The sequence below is a fragment of the Bombus pascuorum genome, chromosome 13, assembly GCF_905332965.1.
Source record: "Bombus pascuorum chromosome 13, iyBomPasc1.1, whole genome shotgun sequence".
Taxonomy (NCBI): domain Eukaryota; kingdom Metazoa; phylum Arthropoda; class Insecta; order Hymenoptera; family Apidae; genus Bombus; species Bombus pascuorum.
The window spans coordinates 11258291-11283711 of record NC_083500.1 but is presented as its reverse complement, the minus strand read 5'-3'; the positions used below and the strand labels follow the sequence as shown (position 1 = coordinate 11283711).

The 25421-nt window shown below is 44.1% G+C and overlaps 1 protein-coding gene across 1 annotated transcript; it reads left to right on the top strand.

Moving 5' to 3' along the window:
- Window positions 1–158: 158 nt before the first annotated feature.
- Window positions 159–14424, top strand: LOC132913760 (growth/differentiation factor 8). Its single transcript, XM_060972292.1, has 3 exons — window positions 159–845; window positions 11695–12304; window positions 12656–14424. Exons 1-3 carry the CDS (start codon window positions 473–475, stop codon window positions 12873–12875), a joined length of 1203 nt encoding a protein of 400 aa, XP_060828275.1. The 5' UTR covers window positions 159–472; the 3' UTR covers window positions 12876–14424.
- The last annotated feature ends 10997 nt before the right edge of the window (window positions 14425–25421 follow it).

Here is a 25421-nt window from a genome sequence, read left to right as displayed (position 1 = left end):
GGAGGAGGAGGAGGAGAAGCAGGAGGAGGAAGAGGAGGAGGAAGAAGCAGAGAAGAAGGAGAAAGGGGAGGAGGACGACAACAACGACGACGAGAAGAAGGAGGAAGTGGAGGAGGTGGAGGTGGGGGTGGAGGAGGAGGAGGCGGAGGGGGAGGGGGAGGCGGGGGAGGAAGCGGCGACTGCGGCGGTGGAGGAGGAGGAAGAAGAAGAAGAGGAAGAAGAAGAAAAGGAGGTGGAAGCGGAAGAGGAAGAGGAAGAGGAAGAAGGAAAGGCAGACGAACCGTACGAATTCCTGATCCGCGCGAGATAAAAAAGACGGAACACAGGTGCAAAGGGCGCGATACCTTTGCGGAGAGAGAGGGATCGGTGATAAAATCGGTAAAGCGTAGCGATGAAGTCAAATATCTGAGATCGCTCGCTTTGCGAGGCAAACCGATCGTAACCGATCCGACTAAGAACGACCTTGAGCAAGATGGTCAGGGGGGCGCTGTTACTACTCTTGCTAGTCCTCTTTGGTGCCTTCGACGTTCCTGGCATCGACAGAGTTCGTATCAAATATCTAGCGAAGGCTGGTAACACCTGTAACGCTTGTAGGATGCACGAAGAGATCAGAGCCCTCAGTCTCGAAGCTATCAAGGAACAAATTTTGAACAAGCTCGGTTTGAAACAAGCTCCGAACATGACGGGCAGAGCTCTGCCAAGAATTCCGCCGATTTCGAAGTTGATGGATATGTACGGAATGCAGGCGGATCAACCTCAACCTGCCGAGCCCGGTATCTCTCATTACGAGGAGATCGACGAATATGCTGCCAAAACAGAGAGCGTCTTCGCCCTGGCGCAACCTCGTAAGTTCCAAATCTTCTTTCGATCCTTTCCGATTCGATTCGATGTTGAAAAGAGATCGTTCTGTTAAACGAAAAAAAAAGTATCGCTATTCTACTTGACAACGTTATTTTACAGCGTACAATCGCAACGATCGCGCGTCGTACGTTGCAACTGCCGTATTTTTCCTCGGCGACATTAACCGAATTAACCTTTTCGACGCAACGAGCCATTCGTTTCGTTTTTCCGCGATCCTATACGCCGCAATTTGTTACATTGTAGTTTAAATTGAAATGTACTTCGTTGTAAACGATCGCTCGATTAAACTACAGCGTAAATGATGTAACTTGCCCGTGACTTTACCCATTAACGGTAGTTGAAGAGCAAAACTCGCAACAACATTAGCTTTCTTTGTCGGGGATAGAGTGTCACAGTCGCCTAACGAATTACACGATTCGCGTCGCGTATTTTAAATTCAGTCGATAACTTGCTCGGCTAAAGAAATATTTCAGGTTTCTTCGCTCGTTTCGCTTCTGCCGTCAGATGAAACCAGCAGCACCGGCCATCGATTTGAAATTCGATCTTGTCTTTCGGCTTCGAGGGTTGGTCGCTTCTTTTAGCAGTTTCTCAATTAGGTACGATTGCTTTACGCGTCAAACAGTCTCTGGCAGGAAAGTTTAAACACGGCTTAGATAGACGCGCTTAATCACGTTTTACAATTAGTCATTCTGCCGTTTCCTAGAATCGCCTTGCAATTTTTTTACAGCAATAAAAGGATAAGCTATAGCTCGCGGTGACTCGCGAAAGTATTTCAACGCCTGATACGAACATTTTTTGAGATTCGAAAGTTCGAAACTTTGTTAACGCTGTAATAACGAGACACGACTATCGTCATCTTCTTCACTAGGAGAAGAACAACTTCTCCTCGTCCTAATTATTTCAGTCGCCGTGTATATTGAACAACAAAGTTGCAAGAACGTGCATAAATGTGCATAAATGTGCATAAATGTGCATAAATGTGTATAGAAAAGATGGGTTAAATCCTCGAGGCAAAGATATCTTCACCGTGTTCAACCTACACCACATAATAATTACGTTAAACCGGTGACCTGTGTTTAGGATTGTTTTTTCTCTTACAGATACACGCGTCCCCTCTCTTTTTCTTTCTCGTATGTGGAAGAAATCAGGGGCTTTCTCCTTGAAAAAGCAAAAGTCCGATCGAGAGCCGCGCGAAGCCGATCATTTACGAGCGATTTTACATTTAATAGCCGATTTATCTACGATCGTCGGTTGACAGGACTCGCACGAAATACGACACGCTATCTTCCGGCACGTTCTTGGGTGTCCCGTATCTTATGATTACAGGTGCTTGCGAGAACTTTTTACAAGCGAGTAATCGTTACATTATCGCGTAATTATAGGGCCATTGTCAGTAGACGATCGAGAGAAACGACCTGTTAGCGATACTTTGTCGGCGGGATTGGCTGCTATTACACGATCAAACTCTCGTCCGAATGATAGTCAAAATAAGCAAGACACGTTCGTTAACTGCATCCTTGGACGTACCGTGACATGACGTACATATTTTTCGAGTATCGATCGGAATACATAGGTGGTTTCTTTCAAACGCGTCCACGATCCTTACCACCTTACCCCGTAACTGTTAGTTTGCTCCGTTTGAATTTACACTTAAACATGGTAATAACACGGTTGGTGAAAGGCGTATGGCGGACGGTTATGGATAAATAGCGCTATGGGAGATTATAATATCGTGCGTGAAGATTTTCAGAGTGTAAATTTAGTCGCGTTCGTCGATTCCTTTACTTTCGTGTAATCAGATCGCGAATGTTCATACAAAATTGTACATTTTCACGGACGTAAGTAAAAAAGAAAAAGTGGAGCTTAAATAGAGATCCGTTTCGTCTACTAAATAATAGAATGTTACGAAATATAGCAGGAGTTACATCGACTCACAGAGTTGCATCACTATGATTCTCGCTGATCTTGCCGATTCGAATCTATTCTTCGATTCCTCGGCTTCGTTACGACTAAAAACTTGCTCGTTTCGAAAGTCGCTACGTTATCGGAAAGATTAGCCGCTGAAACGATGTCAATAAGAATACATAACGAGTGATTGATAGATCTTTTATAGCGTGGAAGACAAGTATCCGAAACACGTGGTAAATGTGTTTCGAGGCGTGTGTGACTCGGCTCGTAAAGACGGCTCTGTTCTCCAGGAGCGCAAAAACTAGAAAAGAAGCTAGCGTCGAGAAACATGGACAGATGGGACAAGAGAGATGGTATCGTGGCCGGTGCCGATGTCGATGCCGATGTCGATGCCGGACCAGTATCATATTCGTAGAGGGTTATCGCCTTAGGCCACCTATATCGCTGTGTTCGCGAACCGACCGAAATTCGTCGATCGCGCCGGAGGTGGTCGCGCGATCTCCACTATTCGTTTGTGCGAATTTCGTTTCGTTCTCTTCTCGTTCTATCCTTCCTCGCCTCTTCTTACCCATTCCCTCGACTTTTTCCATATTCGTGCGTGCCTCTAACATTGCCCCGGCCACTTTCTCCCCTCTCGATCTTCTCCCTCTTTTCTCTCTTTCTCCTCTCTTTCTCCTCTCTTTCTTTTCCCCTTTCGTAGACGCACACGGGCATGCGCATCCACACCCACATAGAATATCCCTTATCGTTTTTCGCTCTTTCTCCTTCGTTTTTTCTTTCCTTTTTCGATGTCGCTTCTCGTCGATGTCGGCATTCTTCTCCTATTCACCTAATTCTTCCTTTTTTTCCCATCCTTGTACGATCGTTGCGACTCGTGATCTTTCCTACGCGTTCATTCTCCGTTTTCGCTTCGTCCCTTCTCCTTCGTTTTCTTGGCCGTTGTTTTTTCTTGCTCGACGAACGGCCCTCTCTTTTCTCGAATTCTTTTTGCTCTTTTTCCCTATCTTTGCCTTCTTTCTCGACCTACTACTACCTACCTACCTACCTATCCTCCGATCTCCTTTGCTGAAACCAGCGTCGATTTTTTGTTCGCCGACCTCGAGAGATCGATCGATCTTTGTCACTGGATGGTCGGTCGATCGCCTCGCCTGATCGCCTCGCTCGATCGCCTCGCTCGATCGCTTTGCTTTTGATCCCATCCGTAAACGTTTCAAACGATTCGAATGAAATTGCAGTCAAAGCGTTGCGTTATCGCGGCCGATGGTCGATCGGAATTGTATTCACGCGTAAACCACGAAACTAGATCGTGTTTGTTCGCGGTAATAATTACGTTGCGTACGACGAATCGAGGATAACTAGACGAACAGAAATTATTGTACGAAACGTATAAATTCATGCGAATTTATACCATAATTAAGATACAAATTTCCACAGTACTATCTATCTAATTTGTGTTTTTTCCTATATTTCGTAATGACGATAAAATATGAATATAAATTATATAATTAAAATACGAGCTTCGAGCAGATTAGTGTCTATCTAATTTTTTGCTTCTTTTTGTATTTTGCGATAACGATGGAGCATAAATTTACTCCGACTTATATTTTACAATTTGGAAGATAAGTTTTTACACCAACTTATATTCCATAGATGGAATATAAATTTCGACTAGATCAGTATCCGATCCAATAACCCATTCAATTTTTCTTTTTCCCTGTATTTTATATTTACGGCATCTCTTAATAAGAGAGAGAGAGAGAGAGAGAGAGAGAGAGAGAGAGAGAGAGCGTCATATGGTAACGCGTGTATCATTTGCGTCAAATAACAGACACGTAAACGTAACTAAGAGGTCGTGTAAGATAAATCGCAAGCGGAAATTCGTAGTTTAATCTACAACGTTGTTGTGTTCGCATTTGCATTCGAAAGCCTTCTATTCTTGGCAGGAATCCGTTAAGGTTGGCTATCACGTTCGCTGACGAAGCTGCCAAACTTGCGATTATCATCACATTTCCACATTTTTGATGTATTAGTTGCCGATATTCGTGCGTCATTGCTTCTCCACCTCGAAAGCTTACGTTTCGTTTCGTTCTACAAGTTACAAATTACAAATTTTATCGATGTAATCGTGACAGTATCCGATCTCGTTACACAGCTAATGAAATTTCAAAATGTTTCGCCTGACACACTTCACGTGTCCATAAGAAGGTGTCCGCCGGTTATTCGAATATTTTCGAGAGTCGTTGTACGAAGAATCGAAGGAAATCGATCGATATCCCATGGATCGGACCCAATATGTAGAAATTGGAGAACGTTTAGCGTAGAACGGGACAAGATGGTCCAGCGATCGATACGATGCACGAAACGTTCACAGCGCGAATTCCAAGTACACACGAACGACGAACCGGCCTCGATCCGCTACGAAGGTCACGGTCGCTGCACAGCCTAGGTCAGGCCCATCGCTTATTATCGCGTTAAGGCTGTCTCTGGAGGTGACAAGCCGTTGTTAGAACTTTCGTATTTTCGGCTGTGACTTGGAACAATCATCGTCGCAACGCTGCTCCCTCTGCTATTACGTACGTTCGTTAATAACCCGACGATATCGGCTTCGCAGTATACTCGTTAGACCGCGGATGTTTATACGTTCGAAGACAGGAAAAAGAGCACGATAAGAGCGTTTTTTGTTGATTTTTTAACTTCAATGTCACTGTATGACTAAAACGAAATATTTCAGTGTAAAACTCTGCGATGTTTCGTACAAGTCGTAAGACAAATGGTGTTTTCATATCTTCGATGTATCGATGACGCGTACGTTTTTATCGATTATTCCAACTTTTAATAACCATCGGTTCTTAATATAACCATGCGCTTCTGAACTTTGTCTAATGATATTATTTTCGTATGCCGCGAATAACCCGCGATAAAGATTCTATAAATATCGTTCGACTATTAGCAAGGATCTTGATCTTGTCCGCGATACTCGAACATTTTCTAGTCTCAGTTTTGATTTAATTTCGATCGAAGAAAGGATTGTTAATCGTTTAAAATTGTAAGTAAGTCAGTCGCTCTTTCTCTTTCTCTCCCCCTTCGTTTTTCCAGTTTATTTCTGATACACGAATGTAATACAACGATCGATCGATCTCTCCTTCGTCGAGTTTCATCGTATTTTCGATATGCTGTTAGGCGCGTTAGTCCTGGTGAAATTAATAAATCTGAAATGGATATATTAAACCGTTGGATAATGACAGTGTAGATAGTAACACTGCGGTCAGCATACTCGCAGACAGGCGCCATTCCATCAGTGATTCTCAATTCGTTACGGTCTCTTTCGTTACGTTTGATGACTGAAACGTCTCGAAACGCGGCCATCAAGTATACGGGAAAGCGATTGTTCGATTGGTATCGATACGATTCCATCGGTTTTCTTCGTTTATCTCTTTTGCTCTTTGATTTATCGTCGTATCGATAGCAAAACAGACGATGTAAAGTGAAAAATCGAGTTAGATACGATGGTCGAAACGAGAAAGTTTACGAAAGAGGCGACGAATACGCGATCGTCGAACATTTTGCAGATGATTTAATTTGATCGTTCTATCGATAGATCCGTTCGCAGTGGTTGATTGATCGGTCGTCAGCTATAGTATCGATGTAGAAAACCAGTTTGTCGTGTTCCTGACTCTCGCGAAGATATTAACAGCACGAATATCGGTGCTATGTTGCAACGCGAATGCATTTAAGAACTATTACAGTTACATAACAATTCGATGGGTATTATCGTCGACCGTACCTACAATATCGTAATATTAGATCAACTGCGATCGTATCGGGTTACCGCGCTACCTTACGCAAATTCTCATTTCATCTTGCAACGGAGCTATATTTTCAAACGTTCTACACTGTCAGCTTTTTCGCTTTAGCTCTTCTCGATGGCTCGCGGAAATATTCAAACGCTTGGAAAAACCGTTTACGTAGTAGCGCGACGCGGAAGCTTGCCGACAAAATTCGTCGACATATTTTTATTTGCGACTCGCAGGGACAAAGTTAACCGTACGATCCGGATGGATAATTCGGAAGTTTTCCCATCTGCGCCAGTGCGAGAGGAAATTCGTTCGATGGAACGATTCGCTGATATCGCTGATAACTATCCGCGTGTACTCGTTTGCTTTTGCATATACGTTGATCGGAGCACAGTCGGTTGCGAGAAGAAGCGCCTCTTTCTATATGCTTTTATTTCCTTGCCTTCCTATCTTTCTCCCCTTCTTCTTCGCTCTTCTAACGTGTTTTAAAAGGGACACGTTGGGTCTCGAATGCACGCGATACACGGTGAAGCAGGTTCGTAGCCGAAGGCCCTTTCTCGCGAGAAACAGACAGAGAGAGAGCAAAAGAATGGGAATAAGGGTGAAAGAAAGAATAACGAAGGGTGAATTGGGGGGGCGGCGGCGGGAGGAGAAAGGGAGAAAGAGGGTGGAACGCGTGACCCAAATGTGAATTTTATCGAGTTACGCCGTGTTATAGTGTCGAAGTGCAGTTGCAATTGCAGGGCGGTTTCGTCACGCGATGCAAATTACTCGAGGGCGGCAGTTTTTACGTCCGGTTTCGCGGCGAACGAGAACCCCTCCGGATCTCCGTTCCCTTTTGACGACTCGAACTTTCCACGCGGAAAGCACTCCTTCTTTGAACGAGTACCGGAAACACGATAACTGCTTCTAGATACACCGCCTTTCAGAGGTATTTCTCTGTACGCGATAAACGAGACTTATCATTCGATCGTGCGTCCGATTCGCGATTAATTTCAGATTCTGACATGTACGTGTTTTGGTAGATCGCACGACAAGTAATTTTAATTTGAGTCGCGTGAACGAACGTTCCCGGAATCGTGTAATATCCCCTACCACTGTCGCTTTCTACGAATTTTTATGGGTGACGAATCGAGGGGATGAAACAGCTACTAGGGACAAAGACACGGCAACGAAATGGAACGAAATGGAACGAAATGGAACGAAACCAATTGAAATGGATGCATTACCACGTTAATTTTGGGGTTCAACGACCTGTCGCGCGTAGGTGTGTCGATACATCTCTGGACTCGCGTCAAGTTTTACCCTGTTTGCGAAGTTGCAAGCGCTTGAACGAACGAATTCGATCGAGTCTCCTCGTCCATTGTCAAATCGTTTCATATTCACGATGCTGGCCCTCTGCGAAGGCCGCAAAATGCGATGTAATCTTCCGTAATCTTCGATTCTTTGCAATTGCTCGCGCAAGCGACGAAATACGAAAGCACAACGAAATAAGCATCGTACGAGGCAACGGTGCAACCGACGTTGAAAACAAGATTTCGGTGGCACGGTTTTGACAGACACACGCTAGAAACGAAATACTTGTAAACGGTATAGAAACTTGTAAAAGCTACCTGAACGAATTCATTAGCGAAAACGAACAGTCTCTGAAGAAATAAGTCGAAAGTGTGATTCTGGTTAAACGTTTCGTAAGTTTTGCTAGAAATTTGTGAAACGATCCGATACGAGTCGATCAAAGTGTACGGATACTTGTAAACGGTGGCGCACTGTACGAGCATTGGGTCGGGTCAGATCGAATTGGAGCGATTTCGCCTGTAAATTTTGAGCATTTGGTTGACGCACGTTTAATCTTATCGTGTCGTGTGCCGTTGGTAGACGATTTGTCGCGTGATATTTTTAAACGTCGCCGCCCTTAAAGCGACAGCTGCTACGACGAAGAGTGAAAGAACTGGACGATAGCGGCGAAAAGTGCACCGAGGATGAGAATGCGGGACGAGGGGACGTGAAACCGTCTCTCGTATCAATTATTTCTTCATTTATTTATAGGCAGGGCCACGACACCGTGGTATCACCGTTGTTGTTTTCCATCATTTCCACTCGTACAAACTTCGTTCTCCTTTTCATTTTCCCTTTCGTTGATTCGACGATCACGGTCTCGACAACCGTGTCTCTTTATTTCTAACACTTTGCTAGCTATATTTCGACATTTTGAATACGTCCGCTTGTCTTTGACGTAAATTTCGACGAAACCTCCACTTGACGCGTTATCGCTTGACTTTCGTCTCGTACGGCACACGCAATCGCCAAGGTGTACCGTTGAATGGTGCGTTACGCGTGTAAACGTAAGGTAAGAAACGTTAACGTTTTCGTTCGAGGAAACGTCTCCGCTGCTCCATAGCTTTCTCTCGATATCGCGAATATGTAGGAACGCATCGTGCATGAATCGAAAACACGATACCGAACAGCGTAAGAACCTTAACTAGAAAACGATTCTATAGTGCGGTCTTGCAATGCGACTGACCTCTGTTCGCTAAAACTATATTTATCTCAAGCGCCGAAGCACGGTGTGTACTTAATGTTTTAGCTTTATTGTTTCTCTGTTCTACGCTACGACCGGTTTTTTCTCTTTTCTTTTCCGCCGCATCCAGCCTCTTTCTTCCTCTGTCGCGCTCACTCTACGCATTTATTTGTGTCTGCCTGCTCTCGCCACCAAATATAAAATCCACGTACTGCGTTCCGTCGACACGTGTTTCTAATTGGCCAATTCCTTTCCGATCGCGCGACGGAGATTTTCGAAAGGAACCGCGTTCGTATCGGCCGTGAACAGGATCGTCCTATCGATTCGTCGAACGACGCCCATTAAACTTCATTAAACGACGTACTCGGTCGATTTTCGAACGCGACGCGCTACACGATTAACGTGACTTTCGGTTTGCCCTTTTTCGAATTCGAACTCGGTGGTTTCCCACCCTTACCGCGTTAGACGTGCTTTTAGAAGACTTCGTGCCAGACGGGCGGTAGCCGCGTCTGGACGAAAATAAAATTGCCATCTTTCTGTCTCGCCGCTCTTTCCATCCACGCCTTTCGGCGGGAGCATGACTCATTCCTGCGTCTGACCTGCAAACACAAAGAAGGGCAACTCCTAAATTAACGGAAAAGAAAAAAAAGTAGCTGACGAGCAAGTTAAAATCTTTTGAACGAAAACGGCTCGTGCGTTGAAACCTACATCGAGCCATTGTTGCTACGCTTGTCACATACGGTTGCTCGCAAAAGCTTGCGGATACCTTTTACGAATCGTCGCGATATGCGTATCCTATGAAACATTTTCAAATAACCTGGCTGTTATGCGAAACGTTTTACGCTCGGTGTTACGATTTCAAACGTACGAACGTTTCCTAGGATTTTTGGTAATTTTGTTTGGGAACGACGTTTGCCTGTGACAGGTGGGTAGAGTGGCAGAGACCAAAAGGCGGAGGAGGAGATGAACGCGAGGGAAGAACGACGTTCCGTCAGTCAGCCCGCAATTAACTGGCGTATAAATCGATTTAAAGAGGGATTCGGTACGCGGCAATGCTCCGACTGCTAATTGCTCGTTTCCATGACGATGCGTCTGGCGTGGGAAAGAGAAAGCACGAATTCGCAAGCAGCGAAAGGAAGGGGGCATTCTGATAAATAATTATCTCTCAATGCCGCCGAAAATCAAACGCATACAACGCGGAATATGACAGTGACAACGATAACGATATCGAATTCAGGCGAACCATCGCGATCCTCTACTCCCGTCTAGTTGAGAATTAATCAAATTCATCAACATATTTGACAAACCCGAGACTCGATTTTCTCATAGGACGAAGCCTCCGAAGGCGATTCTGTCGTTCTCGATATATTTGCGGTTCTTGGCGTTTCGATCGTGTTTTTGCTAGCACGTTGCGCTTCGTTCCAACGTTTCGTGAACATTCCACTTTGCTTCTTCAGGGCAGACTCTTCGGAACACAGGAGCAGAAATAGTTTCAGGTCTACCCTGAAGAAACGAAGCGCGATGTTCGCGAAACGTCGGAACAAAGTGCAACGTACTATAAAATAAGAAGAAGAAAAAAAAAGAAAAAAGTTGTTAAAAGAGCTAAAATCTGGTATTCTTGTTTGCAACTACAGAACCTTCGTCGATTCGCTTGTGTCGTAAGTGTATCACGTATACGTATGTATAACGGCGATTCTATCTTGGCGTTGGATTCTGTCAGCGCACGTTGAACGCAGGTTGACGTTGTGCACAAGCGAGTCCAATTCTAGAAGCGATCGTCGCGAGAAAACCTCTTAACGAAGAAAAGAAGAAAAGAGCGGTAACACGTGGTGAGATGGTCGGTGTCTGAGAAAGGCGGTATCATTGAACATAGAGAAACGTGCTGGGATTCGCTCGAATACCGGGACGAGTTTGTTTAGATGGCGGGGTAAACTCGCGACGGTATCGATACGGAAAGGAAGAAATTGCCGATTGATCGAGCGAGGAAAAACGTGGTCGCGTAACGGTACGATTTGAGGTAGCTTTACCCTTGATGGAAGCGGTCTCTCACCGAGACACATACAGGTACACACGCATCGAACGATGGCCTGAATAGAATCGAGACTAACGTGCCTCGCTACGCGTCTGTATAAGCTCGCTTCGCCTTTTTTCGTTCTCCCTTGCTTCTGTTCTTCGACGATCGACTTGCGCCGAACGTCGATCGCCGTGATGCAGGTCGCTTGAAACGCTAGCTCGAACGCTAGTCGTTGCCATCGACGTAAATATCGGACACAAGCACGCGAGCAAACCAAAGTCTTCGTACTTGTCGAATAGCAAGAAACTACACGCGCGGCTACATCACCGGTTGTTCTTGATTTATCGCCAATCGCGGAGCCTAGGAACTAGCGACATAGCAGTAACCATCGTGCACGACCATCGTAGCACGCGGTTTATATCGACCATTGATTCTTCGGATCTTGCCAGATTTTCCTTCGTTACTTTCTTCCGTTCTATTTTTTCTTCGCTCTCTTTCTTCTTTGCTTTCAACTTTGTGCTCACGGCACATACTTTGTATTCTTTCGATCGTACGTTTCTTGTTAGTTTAACCGTCCTGCTGCTATTTTTCGGTTTCAGATCAGAGGCTACGGCACTCGAAAGGCAGCTTCGACGTTCTCTATTTCAAATTCTCCGACAAGATAGTCCAGCATCGCGTGACGAGGGCGGAATTATCCCTGTGGATATGGGGAAGCAACCAAGAGTCCTCGGACGAGCCTGGAGATTTGGAAAGCACGGAAAGTCACGAAGACGGTCCAGTGACGATCACGTTGCAAAGGATCCTTCGTGGCACGACGGAGACTGGTGGGCCATCGTTGGGTCCACCTTTGACCACGAAACACCCTCGGCCGGTCGGTTGCAGAGGCAACTGGGTAACGATCGAGTTAAGAAGAATGGTCGCCGAATGGTTCAAACATCCACGGGACAATTTGGGAGTAGCGCTCAAGATCTCCAGTCCCGGAGCTAATCATCGCAGAAACGCGAAGTTGGTCGAGACTAATCCCGGAGCTGAATACGCGCCGTACCTCGAAGTACAGACGCAAGAACTCGACTCGAGAAGAGGGGCGAGGATCAAGAGAAACGTGGGACTTAATTGCGACGAAGCTAGCCAGGAGACCAGATGTTGTCGATACAAGCTCACCGTCGACTTTGAGAAGTTTGGGTGGGATTGGATAATCGCTCCCAAGAAGTAAGTACCTGTGCCGCGACACATTGAAAGCGAAGCGATCGTCTCTTTTTATTCTCGGAACGCTGGCTTTCGAACGGACAGAGTCAAAATTCAGGATCATGTACGTGATATTCGTCGAGTAGCCACCTAAACGTCGGGCAAAAATATACTATCGTATCGTTAGATCTGCGTACATCCACGGAAATTCATACTTTTACGATTATAGTTTGAAATTTCTTTGGTCTCCGATTGCGTACGGTACGCGTGTCGATGTCGATACCTTGTCGTCGAATTATCGCGCGATCACAGCCGATGTGGTTATCGTCAAGCTTCTTTTATCGATGCGATTACGATTTTGATTTTGTGCCTTAGGTACGATGCCAATTACTGCTCGGGCGACTGTCCGATGGCCTTCCTGCCAGCATATCCGAACACCCACATCGTCAGCCTGGCGGAACCGCCTAACAACTCTGGTCCATGTTGCGCCCCGAGGAAACTCTCCGAGATCACGATGCTGTACTTCGATAACGAGTATCAAATCGTGTTCTCGCGATTACCAGGCATGGTCGTCGAGAAATGTGGATGCTCATAGCTCGAGAATTATAGCTCGAGAAGAGCAACGACGGCGAGGAATATGCGAAGGCTCGTTTAATTCTTTTAGAGTCTACCATTAAAGATTATCGATAATTATTCTGTTTCTTCCCACCATTTCCATTTCTCCTCTCTTCTTTTCTTCTTCTCCTTTCCTTTCGTCTTCCTATTTTTAAGATTTACTACGTTACTCCTTTTGTCCATTCCTCTTTCATTTCCCATGAAAATACCTTCGATTTCCATCGATAGTCGGTGACCGTTGTCATCGTAGTCGTCGTCGTCGTTCCGTCTTCGACGAATTCTCATTCGATAGACTGAAAGTGCCTTGTTCGGGGTGGTTTAAGTACCGCAGATTCCTCCTTAAGGAACACGAGAAACGAGATTGCTCGTATAAACTTAACGAATGCAAGCAGGACAACGATCGGAAGAGATCGACTAAAGTCCGTCTTTTTTAAACTAGTAATAACGGGCACCTTGATAGTCGTTTATGATTCATGACAAGGCGTATAGTTCCTAGAGTCACGGTATTATTATTAAGGTGTCGATGCGTTTACACCTGATCTAAGAGAACGACCGCGAAAGAATTATTTTTTATACGGGAGCTTATCGCATTTTTAATCTCTCCTCGGTAACTGATTTTCAATGGTCCGTCTTTATCGAGCTAGGAACTTTTACGAGTCAATGTAAAACGAAAACAATCATCTTATCGCAATGTTTCCTTGCGCATCGTTGCCTTTCTAAAGAAAAAAAAAAAAAAAAAAAAAAAAAAAGAAAGAAAATGAAGAAAAGCAAAGGTGCGAAGACGAAACGATCCGTTTCCGGTAGTCGTCGTTGATCGGTGAAAACGTGTTGGCTGACAGATCTCTGTGTACAGTGAATCTTTTTTTTTTCCTATGTATCTATCTTCTTTCTTATCTATTCCGTTTCTTTCTCTATTTCTCTCTTTTTTTTTTTTTTTTTTTTTTTTTGAGAAATACACACACGCGTACGAGCTGGCGCGCGCACATATACACAGATATCTTGTTTTCAAATATACGTACATAAACGCAAAATTTTCTCGCTCTCTTTTCTCCTTACTTTCTTTATTTTTGTCTGGTTTCTCTGTTCTGGTGAGCCATGTGAATGCGTGCATAGGAAAGTGTGTAGGAGTCGTGGTGTAAATATGTCGTACCTAGGTCGTACTTTGTCGCTTTTCTTCGAATTTCCTTGAATTTCTCACTCCCACCACCGTGTCCCTCTTCCCTTTTCACCCCGGGAATCTACGACAAATCTACGTCGCTTACGTACGTAGGCTTACGAATGCATGTTCTTTTTCTAAAGTGATTATACGGTCCGTTTTTGGTATATGTATAAGTACGAACTGTAACACCTGACTGATCATATTCGGAATCAACAAGTACCGTTTTTATTCGATCGCGAGCCACTGTCGGATTTAACTCTTAGAAGCTATCGTTCTCAAGAATATCGCGTTAATTGTATGGGTGAATTTGTATTATTGTTATATCGAACATGAGATGAAAAATAAATAAACTTATCGTTTGCCACTGTAACCAGGGCGGTCATATCATTGCGATAATATCAAAACAAAAGTCACGATAAATTTCATCCACAATAGCCTTTGAGGGTTAACGCGACAGAGAACGTTTGTTCGCGCTATGCCTAGACTGTCGATAAATCGCGTCAATGACAATTATAATTTACGTAGGTATATTTGTATATGTGTATATCGTGGCTAACTTGCAGCCTTCGACTTCGATGAAAGTGACGCACGTTTTTAGGAAGATGAGATTCAAAGACGTTCGCAGCGGCTACGTTTTTTCATCGTTTGATAAATTATGGTAGTATCGTTGCGATATTCTAGTTGCTTGGCTGCCAAGTACGCCGACCGAGCGAACGTCCCAGTATACATAAGACGTTTTAAGCTCGTTTCTAAGTACGTTATCCTCAGATTCTTAGAACTTTCCGTAATCTTCGTGATCCACGACAAAGATAAAAACGAAGATAGAAACGGCAAGTTCTGTCGTTTTCTTTTTCTTCCTTCTCGAGCGCAATCAAGTAGTTTTAGGAACTTTTTTCTCTTTTTACAAATGTTACGGCCTTCTCGAAATTACTCGTTTTACTTTCTTAACTGTATGATATCGTCACGGTCTATTAACGTTTGAAATTCTGCGCAAGTATGTGTGAAAAAATAGAAAAAGGATCTCTATAGTTCCTCTCTTATTAATTAAAGGACCCATTATCCCAAGCGTGTAAAACACCTTTCGCTGAAAACTTTGACAACTTGCAACTTTCTTTCACTTATTCTCCGAAATAGCTTGTCGCTACCTTCCTTCTTTCTTTTTTTCTTTTCCCCCCTCTTTCTTTTTTTCTTGTCCAGTCTCTTTCCCTTTGTTTCCCCTGCTTCCTCGCTCCACACTCCTATCCCTTTACGCTCGTTGTCTGCGAACCCATTCCTTTTTTCGCCTGATTTTCATTTTTCGTTTGTTTGTCAATGTGTACCTAGAATTAAAAATTAATGGAATTGTGTACTCTCAGTATCCAAACAAGGGCGGCGAATACTGCATACTTATATATATATACATATATATATAATGTGTACTTCCTAGGTAGAGAGTATTCATAGAATATTTATTCGCTGAAATAAATGGTTTTTCGATGAAAGAGGTGTATCGATTTACTCTTCTTTTAAAACATTCTTTCCGTTTTCTTCTCTCTCTTTTTCTTCTTTTTTTCTTTTTTTTTTTTTTGTTCGTAAATCGTTTGGAAAACAATGTTAGAATTCGACAAAGCGTAAGACAGTTTAATTGTTTTTTCGTTGTTTGTAACGACGATTTACGCTTTATTAAACGCTTTCGTTTCTTTTCCTCGAATCAATTGCAAGATTCATGGTTAACGACGATAAACTTTCGGGCCACAAGATGATTATTATTTCGTACTTACTTTTATTTGATTTACGCTTAATACACGAAGCTTTTACGGATTCTTTGACAACGGAAAAATTACTGCTTCGATCGAAACCGTAAATACACGCGTGTCACGCGTGCTTTACGAGAAGCAGACGTATTCGTCTAAGCAAAGCGTATAATTCCAAAATTGTACGGTTCAACGTACGCGTATATGTGCAAGACGAATAATTTGTTTGTGTCCGCTATCTTTTTTCTTTTCTTTTCCTTCTTGTTCCTCCTCTTTTTTTTTTTCGAAGCAAATAAATATTCGTTGATATCAATATTTTTAATTTTTATCTCAGGTCAAAGTTAAACGAGCGAGAAGTATCTTTTGTCCGCGTGATTTTTCTTCGGTCGAACAATTTCATTCAAATAAGCCTTTTTTATTCGCACGTAGCCTATACCACGCTACATGTACATCGATTATGTAAGTGCTAACGATCATAGGTTACACATCTAACGTATCGATTAGCCGAAGAAACGAGCGAAATCGCTCGTTAAGCTAGCAATCGCGTTCGATAGGAATCGTCGTTGTTCCATCTACCGCTCGAATATATCCGGACATCCTCTCGTATTCGACACGATGTGTCTTAATAACGAAATTACGGCCGATTTTATTCTTCGTAATATCGTTACAGCCAACGTACGATAGAATATTACGATGCGATTAAATCGATTTCTGTATTTATGTATGCACGTATTCCGTGCGTTTTGCAGCATCTGTGCGTCTCCAAATTTCTCATAAATATATAAAAATCTGTCTCACACTGATGGTGATCGATCAACGAAGAAAGTTGCTTGAAATTCTTGGAATCGAAGAGGTAATCGGCGTGCAGCGTATGGGCGTGCCGAGTTTGATAAATACATATGTATGTATTTCGATGCGGCCAAGTAACCGCGCGAACGTGGAGGACAAAGTGAGAAACGCATGTGGAGATCTCGTTCGCATCGAATACAATGTTGGATGCATGAGTGGACAAGTGAACTAGTGGACTTTACGACAGTCAACTGTTTCGCCAGACGTGCCAATTCTCGTTTTATTGTTTTTCTTCGACGGCGCCTCAAGCACTCGTCCTTGCCGACGGTCGGGTTAGTGCTCCCCGTTCGCTGAAAACGAAACACGAAAATTCACGCATTCGTTATGCCGGAATATCGAACGCGTTAAAATATCGCTTACACGTTTAGCTCGCACAAAACTTGCTCGTCTTATCTACTTTTACAAAACTTACGTCTTCCATGTCGATTTCAATTACACCGGTTTACGAAAGTATTCGCACGCTTTTTAGGAATGCGTCGTGCGCGATCATCGCGATTATACCGATAAAGGTTCAGACAAACCTTGTAATCTACTTGCAAGATATTTCGTACAAATATATACATTTCGTAGAGACGAGAAAGATATTCAAACAGCCGATCGTTCGTTTGATCGACGAGCCTCGATATTTGGTGGGACCGGGTCACTGTCTTTCGCGTTTCTCGTAGTTTTGAAATGGCTATGGAAAAATGGCACTGTAATTTCTCCTTCGTGTACATTTTCAAATTGGTGTGAAATTTGAGCGATGTAATTAGTGCCTCGTAATGCGATGTTAGCGAAACTTGCAAATGTTGGTGGTTTACGCGCGTCGCGTTACAATTGTCTCGTTTAACGATAAAGAGATATTAAAATCAGAAGATCAACGGAACCGTGCTTTTCCGTGTTTTTCTCGTTTGATTTCACTGGAAGCGCGCGGCCTTTGACGTAAGTATCATTATCACCGAGTGCCAGGGGTGGTTGTCCAGCTAACGTTTTACGATTCGTTTAACGAAGCGAATTAGAACGACCGAGCATAACCATTACTCGGATTTGCATTTTACGAGTGAGTGGTCAGAGGTGAACGATGGCTCGGAGAATCGAAGAATAGGAGTATAATCTAGCGTGTACGTAATTGTTTCTACCACGCTTAATTCTTTATCGTTTTCACTGGCCATTCTCTTCCCTTCGTCTCTTTTCTCTTTTGCTTTGATATTCGACTCGTAAGAGGAAACGAAGAGCAAAGTTTTAGCGTGTTCGTTCCGTCCATCACGCGATCCGAAGGTTCTTTCGCAGAAGAACGCCGAACGAACTTACCTACGCGTGTATCGTTGTTACCAATGACGAAAACCAAGTTCTCAAAATCTGCATTCTGAGGCTGTGGCGACTGGTCGAATAATTTTCGAAGAATTTCTCCATATGTGGAATTATAACAAATACGACCGCCGTTAGCTAAAGGTCGTCTTGGTAGAACAAACATCGTTTGAACGAGATATTACGTGATACGTACGTACAATGTGAGACATACACTGCTGTACGTCTCGTTCGTTTCTTGAGAATGGAACGTGTATCGTTGTTACCAATGACGAAAACCAAATTCCCAAAATCTGCATTCTAAGGCTATGGCAACTGACCGAACGGTAGGATGAAATAATTTTCAAAGAATTTCTCCATATGTGGAATTATAACAAATACAACCGTCGTTAGCTAAAGGTCGTTTTGGTAGAACAAAAGTCGTTTCAACAAGATATTACGTGATACGTACGTACAATGTGAGACATGAACTGCTGCGCGTCTCGTTCGTTTCTTGAAAATGGAACCTGTATCGTTGTTACCATGATGAAAACCAAGTTCCCAAAATCTGCATTCTAAGGCTATGACAACTGACCGAACGGTAGGATGAAATAATTTTCAAAGAATTTCTCCATATATGGAATTATAACAAATACGACCGCCGTTAGCTAAAGATCGTTTTGGTAGAACAAACATCGTTTGAACGAGATATTACGTGATACGTACGTACAATGTGAGACATGAACTGCTGTGCGTCTCGTTCGTTTCTTGAGAATGGAACCTGTATCGTTGTTACCAATGACGAAAACCAAGTTCTCAAAATATACATTCTGAGGCTATGGCGACTGGTCGAATAATTTTCAAAGAATTTCTCCATATGTGGAATTATAACAAATACGACCGTCGTTAGCTAAAGGTCGTTTTGGTAGAACAAACATCGTTTGAAAGATATTACGTGATACGTACGTACAATTTGAAACACAAACTGCAGCGCGTCTCGTTCGATTCTTGAGAGTGGAACGTCAATCGTGTACCTTACCTACGCGTGTATCGTTGTTACCGATGACGAAAATCAAGTTTCCAAAATCTGCATTCTGAGGCTGTGGCGACTGGTCGAATAATTTTCAAACAATTTCTCCATATGTGGAATTATAACAAATACGACCGTCGTTAGCTAAAGGTCGTCTTGGTAGAACAAACATCGTTTGAACAAGATATTACGTGATACGTACGTACAATGTGAGACATAAACTGCTCCGCGTCTCGTTCTTTTCTTGAGAATGGAACGTGTATCGTTGTTACCGAGTTCCCAAAATCTGCATTCTAAGGCTATGGCGACTGGTCGAATAATTTTCGAAGAATTTCTCCATATGTGGAATTATAACAAATACGACCGTCGTTAGCTAAAGATCGTTTTGGTAGAACAAAAATCGCTTAAACGAGATATTACATGATACGTACGTACAATTTGAAACATAAACTGCAGTGCGTCTCGTTGGTTTCTTGAGAATGGAACGTCAATCGTGTACTCGTGCAACGAAATTAAGAAACGAGTAAAAGAGAATTCATTTGACGGGTTCGGTGTCCGAGAGACTCGGCTAATGGTAATTTTTAACGTAAACCGAAATTCTACCCGCAACGTGGCCACTTTCCTGTACCTTTGAATTTACGAGGCCGGTCGATGTGGCTTCTGAACAGCTCGTACGTACGTATCTCCGTGTGAAGGTAGCCTAAGGTAGCAGCAAGCGAGATTAGGTTGCTGTACGTGTTTGAAAGTTTGAACAGTTAGGAGAAACTGTCGAAGAAAATGGTATACGTATGACGTTCACCGTATAGCACTCGAGAGATCCTGGTAGGAGAGGCCTGGGGCTCGTCTGTTATTCGAGGGTTAGGTCTCGGATGAACAGCTCGGTGTACTCTACGGTGTTCTCTGGCAAGGGTATATCAACCTGGAGACATTCTGCGAAGGGTCGAAACGTTAAAGGAACGGGCGCAGCGGAAGGAGGGTTCCGGACCGCCGAGAGGGATGCAACTTCCCTCTCTTTCTCTCAGCTTCGTCCAGATATAGCGTGAATGCCGAGCAGTCGGAGACTCTTTGTCATCTCTTTTGCACATACGTTCAGTTTGAAATAGGAATTATGCGAGGAATTGGAGACACGCGAGACACGCGACCAGAACACGCGGACAGACGAAATATTCCTAGTACAGCGTTTCGCTACGCCCGATTCGCCAACGTAAGTCGAGGCTACCGAGAGGAACTTGGACCAGCTTCTCGAGATACGCTCGCTCGCACTGGTTTGGCAAATATTCCGTACGGATCTTTGCGATTTCATCGAGACAGTTTGATATCGCTTGCGATTTGCTCGCGGCAGACCAACTCGCATCCACGTTAGAGCGAAAACGACGCGATCGCAGTAAGGTGCGGCGTATATTTCTAGCCCTGTGCGCTTCCCTGACGCCAAAGTGGTCGCTCACTTTGGACTCGAAGCCTCTCTGACACTTCGAAATTGTAATTTACTTTGTTTAAAGTGTCCTTTCGGTTACCTGGTAGAATTTACCTATCGTCCCTCGTTTAGACAATCGGAGCACGCGTTCGGACGAACAAACTCGTCGCCCATGGGCGGAGTCAGTCGGCAATCGCAAGGACTCGATCGAGTCGGAACTCGGGCGGACAGACGTCCGTGGAAGAAAGCTGGAACCGAGGATCCTGCCGGTAGAAGAGGAAGCGGATTGACACTTTGCTCGATCGAGATAGAGCGTGAGACTCGGAGCGTGGTTGCGAAAAGACAATAGGAGTATTCTCCAACTTTACCAGCATACTCGACAAATTGTCATATATCGGTGCAAGCTACTGACGTTCCCTTTCGACGCAAGTTCTTCAACAGCCCTTTAATCTCGATATACGTACACGAACCGGGCGGGATGGCAGGGGGCAAAGAGGCAGAGAAAGAGAAAAAAGGAAAGAAAGAGGGAGAAGGTGCGATAGCTGGCTACTTTATACTCAGAGGCTAGCTACCTGCCTGAAAGGGGAGGTATTACGGGGTTACTAAAGTGTTGTATGGCCTCCCCAAGCCCCATAAGGATAGCCCTCAGGCACGCACCCCTGTTATCGTATGCGTATGCAGTTTTTTCGCTGGTGCGTGCGCGGCTCTCGCAGCCCTTATATGTGCAGTGAAGGTGAAGGGGGCATCGGGTAACACGGGCAGGCAGCCACCCAAACGACCGAAACCCGAATGCTCACCCAGGATCATCCTGGCATTTCCTCTTTCGATGCACTCTCTTCGTCTTCCTCGTACTCTTCCTCCTTCTTCTCCGTCTTCTGAATTTTGCCCTGAAACCGCTACCACTGGTATACATCGCGGCACATCCTGCTGTACATATTTACTCGCTGGATATGGCGAGGTCGTAAAGTAAAACGTTAACCCATTAACACGTTGACTGCCACGCGAATTTCATATATTTTCCCCTGGAAACCTGGCAACAGATCGAAGCCTACAGCTACGCGGTAACGTTTAAGTTTCGCAGAATATTACATCCTCTTGGCGCATTTTTTTCTCTCTTAGTATCGTCCAAGTCGATCTACATCGTTGGAAACTTGCTTCAACCGTTCCAAGCAATCGAGTAGATCCGTAACGGCGAACGCGTCAAATCCGCCGATTTCTATCAACGACGCTTTTACGACGATTTTAGAGAAGAAATACGACCTCGTCGATTCTCTGATTTTCGTATTATTCGACGACAGAGAGAAGGTGCTCTCGTACGAAGACACGAGTTTGCGAGTAGAGTACAGCGACAGCCAAAGCGAGTATACGTCTTACGACGACGAAGTTTCTGTAACTTTGGCTTACCTACGTCTTCGTTCCTTTTTTTACTGTCAATTCCTGTTCCTACACGCGCCTTATACGTTCTCGAATAATTTTCAATTTATTCGACGTACGCGTAAGAGTAGGCGAATAAAGTCGTTCGAGGTGCACGCTCAATTTTGACTCTCGCTGTATGCACGGTAGCGTATAGCCGAGCGCGTTCGTAGTACCAGTCGGCCGTCGTATCGTTCTTTGACGAATGCTCCAGATTCGCGAACGAATCGACGTAGCTGGATGGCGAGATTTTTGAAGGAAAGTCAGTCGATTAATGTACGTTGTGTGGATTCGAGATAACGTAGGTTTCGCGATACAATACGCCGGCGATTCGAGGGTCAGTGAACGGATCAAAGATCAAAGAGACGAGAAAAGGAAGTGGCGACGAGGCAAAGACGCCTCGATACCGATCAACCGTGCGCGCAATTGAAACGGCGGCCGGTCGAAAAGTCTTTCGTGCAGCTTGGAATGTCGCTGTTCCTTCGTTCCAGAGGGGTGCATAAATCCCGCCAGTTGCCGAATATTCCTCGTTATTTCACGTTTTCCTTAGCCGGAGCGAATTGTATTTAACTAGCCCCGTTTGACTCACCAGCCCGACCACGAGCTTCCTATTTATACTGCGAAATTCTTGGAAGGAGAAGGCAGATAGCATCGAACTCGTACGAAAGACGAGTACCTATAATTCCCCCTTGATTCGTTTCCACTTCCAGATTGCCATCGACTGCACGCATATCCGTGTTCGATCAAACCGTCTCGAACTTTGTCCTTCCCTTCTCACTGCGTCTGCTCTCCTGCCGCTTCCGTTCAAAGGGTTCGCAGCAACAACCAGGTACCTGGAATATTTAAATCGCGTTTAACGAAAGGAAGAGAAAGCTGTACGATAGCTGGCCAGAGGATTTCAACCGATACCATGAGAAAAGTTACGTATTTGAAACTTCATCGGCGTTGTAACGCCACGCGAATGTTACGTTCAAATTTCAAGACGATCTGGAAACGTATAATCGGTGAAAGATTGGTATACACACGCCTTAAACCTACAATAGGCGTTAAGGATGAGCCCGCTGAATAAATTTTGAGATTTTTAATACGACGAATAACAACGAACGATCGATGGTGTAAATACTTTGGCGAAATCTCTGCGAATCGTATCCTCATAACAAGTATCCCGTAGCTTATATCGTATAGTAAGAAAAACTAGTAGCGTGCCATGATTTTGTAGGAATTTTCCAAAAATTATCGAATTTCGATCGGTTTTTGTTGGTCCGCGCGGATCACCAGACAGCGAAGCTGCTTCCTCGTTGCAGCAGCCCCTTGGTACGTGCGCAACCGTATCCGCGCTGTTACGCTTTCAAAAATCTCTTTAAAGTTTCAACATCTTTCGCTTCTTTTCTTTCCTCGCTGTTCCTCGTTCTTTCTTTTTCGTCGTTCTTTGTCTCTTTAGTAAAGACGCTGGAACGAGATCGATCGCGTTTATCATCCACGTTCGGCCGAACCGCATTCCCATGTAAGGGTGTGTATGGAGAAAGAAAGGGGACCACCGCGCCGTTGGGATTCGAGAGGCCAACGCACATGATCGATGGCAGTGAAAATAAAAGCAGCGATATCGCTGACATCGCGACAGTTCTAGGAAAATGATATTTGCCTCGGTTGCGATCAACGATCGTCGAGACGACGGCCAGACGAGGCAATGATAGATCAATCTAATTTGCACGGTCTGAGACGCGCGTCACGAACAAGTAGCGATGGGATCCGAAACGCTTCGAATCGCTTCGAATCTGCGTATAAAGCAAAAAAGACGAATCATTCGGCACGCGATTCGAAACTGGAATCTCTTGAAAATCTTGAAATTCTCGAGAGTTTAAATAGTTTTCCAAGTATTTTAGATGCGTTTCGATTAATTTTATCCAAGCGGTATCATCGGCTTAAAATATCGAACAAAGTGTGAAAAGATGGAGTTGTCGTAATAATACGAGACTCTCGAAAGTTTGAAGTTTCGAATCGTGTCGAAAATTATTCGAATTTCTCGTCACACGTACGATACAGATACGAAGCGTTTCAGATCCCATCGCTACGAACAAACTCGAGTCTCGATAGCGAGAACACCCGATTTTTCTCTGTCTCTCACTCTGCTCTCGTTACTTCGTTTAGGATTTAGTTTACTATGTGTGTGCGTGCGTGTGTGACACGTACGTCGATCAACCGTTAACATCGTCGTGTCTTACATCGGAGCGATTTTATCGGTGCTGAGAAATATTACAATTATCTCGAATTTCTTTAACAACTACGAGAGACTGCGATTAAGTCGCTCGATGAGCCATCCTTTCCATTGTGGGATTATAATTACGATCACCGTGTCACGATAACGTAAGTTCTACTATTTCCACGTTTGATAAGGCAGAAATTGCTTTCTCGCCGTGGTTAAGGTACATCGTTACCACGGACGAGTGTGTCGTCACCACCGTACACGATCACCACGACTCGACGGTCGATAGGATAGAGACGCGAATCGACTGTTTGTCGTTTCTACGTCACGATAAAGTGTCTATAGTTTAAAACCGCCTTAACCATGCTTACAGCGTTCCTTCTTTTAGGCGAATTCAATTTTACTAACGTTTCTTCCTTTTCATTTACAGGAATGGAATTTATTCGGGCAATGGTAGGTAACGCGTAATTTTGCGTTGCTGTTATCGGCTTCTATCGATTCGCGCAAAGGATAGCGAAGAGGTAAACGTAGATGGAAACGTAAAGAAGAAAAAAGGAGAAGAAAATGTACGGTTGTTGCAAAGAAAATGTTACAAGGTGTTGCAAAGTCGAAGCAGAAAATCTGTAGCCCCCTGTTTTCTACCTATTGTAATATCAACGTCCCTTTTCGATTTTCCTTTTGTTCAAGGTTGTCAGCGTTGATGCCATCCGGAGGAAGGGCGTCGAATCGCAAGGTTATGAGACCTATATAGAGTACAAAAGAGGAGCGAGGGAGTAAGAAAATTCAAGAAAAATGGGAATCCAGAAAAGAAAAAAAGAGAAGAAAGATGGGGCAAGCAGTGGTTCGTAGGTCGGATCGATCGGAATTAATAAAGGAAAATAAAAAGGACATGGAAGGGGAAAGAAGAAGATGAAATAAGTGGTTGTTCGAAACGACAGAGAATTTCAGACGTGGGGCGTCAGAAGATTTTGCTCGTAAGTTTGCATATTCTCGAATATCTTTCTCGATACTTACGGAACGAAAGAGATTGGAAATAATGACGGTAGGACGGGGCGGAGAGTAAGAGATGAATTTCGGAGACGATGACGGAGGAAGAAGGGGAAAGAAGGGAAGGATCGTATAGGAAAATCGTAGAGAAAGTAAGAGAGGAGAATAGAAGCCTTGGGTCATAATACGAGTCCGGCGCCTCTCGCAGCATCACCACGTGGCATGAGGCCAACTACCGTCTTCTGATCAATATGCTTACAGCTACCTTGCTTCTCTCTCTATCCCTTCTTTCTATCTTTTCTGCTGCTTTTCTACACCGACTGTCGAGAACCGCAAAAGTTACAGACGCCATCGACACGACACGGCTATTACAATCGTGTTTTCCTACATCCAACAAATTTGCCGCTGTTCAACCGTTTATACCCGTCCCCTTTGGCTTCTTGTCGGTGAAAAATCAGTAGTTGTCCAAAAT

Bases quoted from the DNA above. Each gene is read 5' to 3' on its own strand.
- LOC132913760 (XM_060972292.1), top strand. From the start codon at position 473: ATGGTCAGGGGGGCGCTGTTACTACTCTTGCTAGTCCTCTTTGGTGCC. The intron at 846-11,694 runs GTAAGTTCCAAA...TTTCGGTTTCAG, and splicing joins CTTCGCCCTGGCGCAACCTC to ATCAGAGGCTACGGCACTCG. The intron at 12,305-12,655 runs GTAAGTACCTGT...TTTGTGCCTTAG, and splicing joins TGGATAATCGCTCCCAAGAA to GTACGATGCCAATTACTGCT.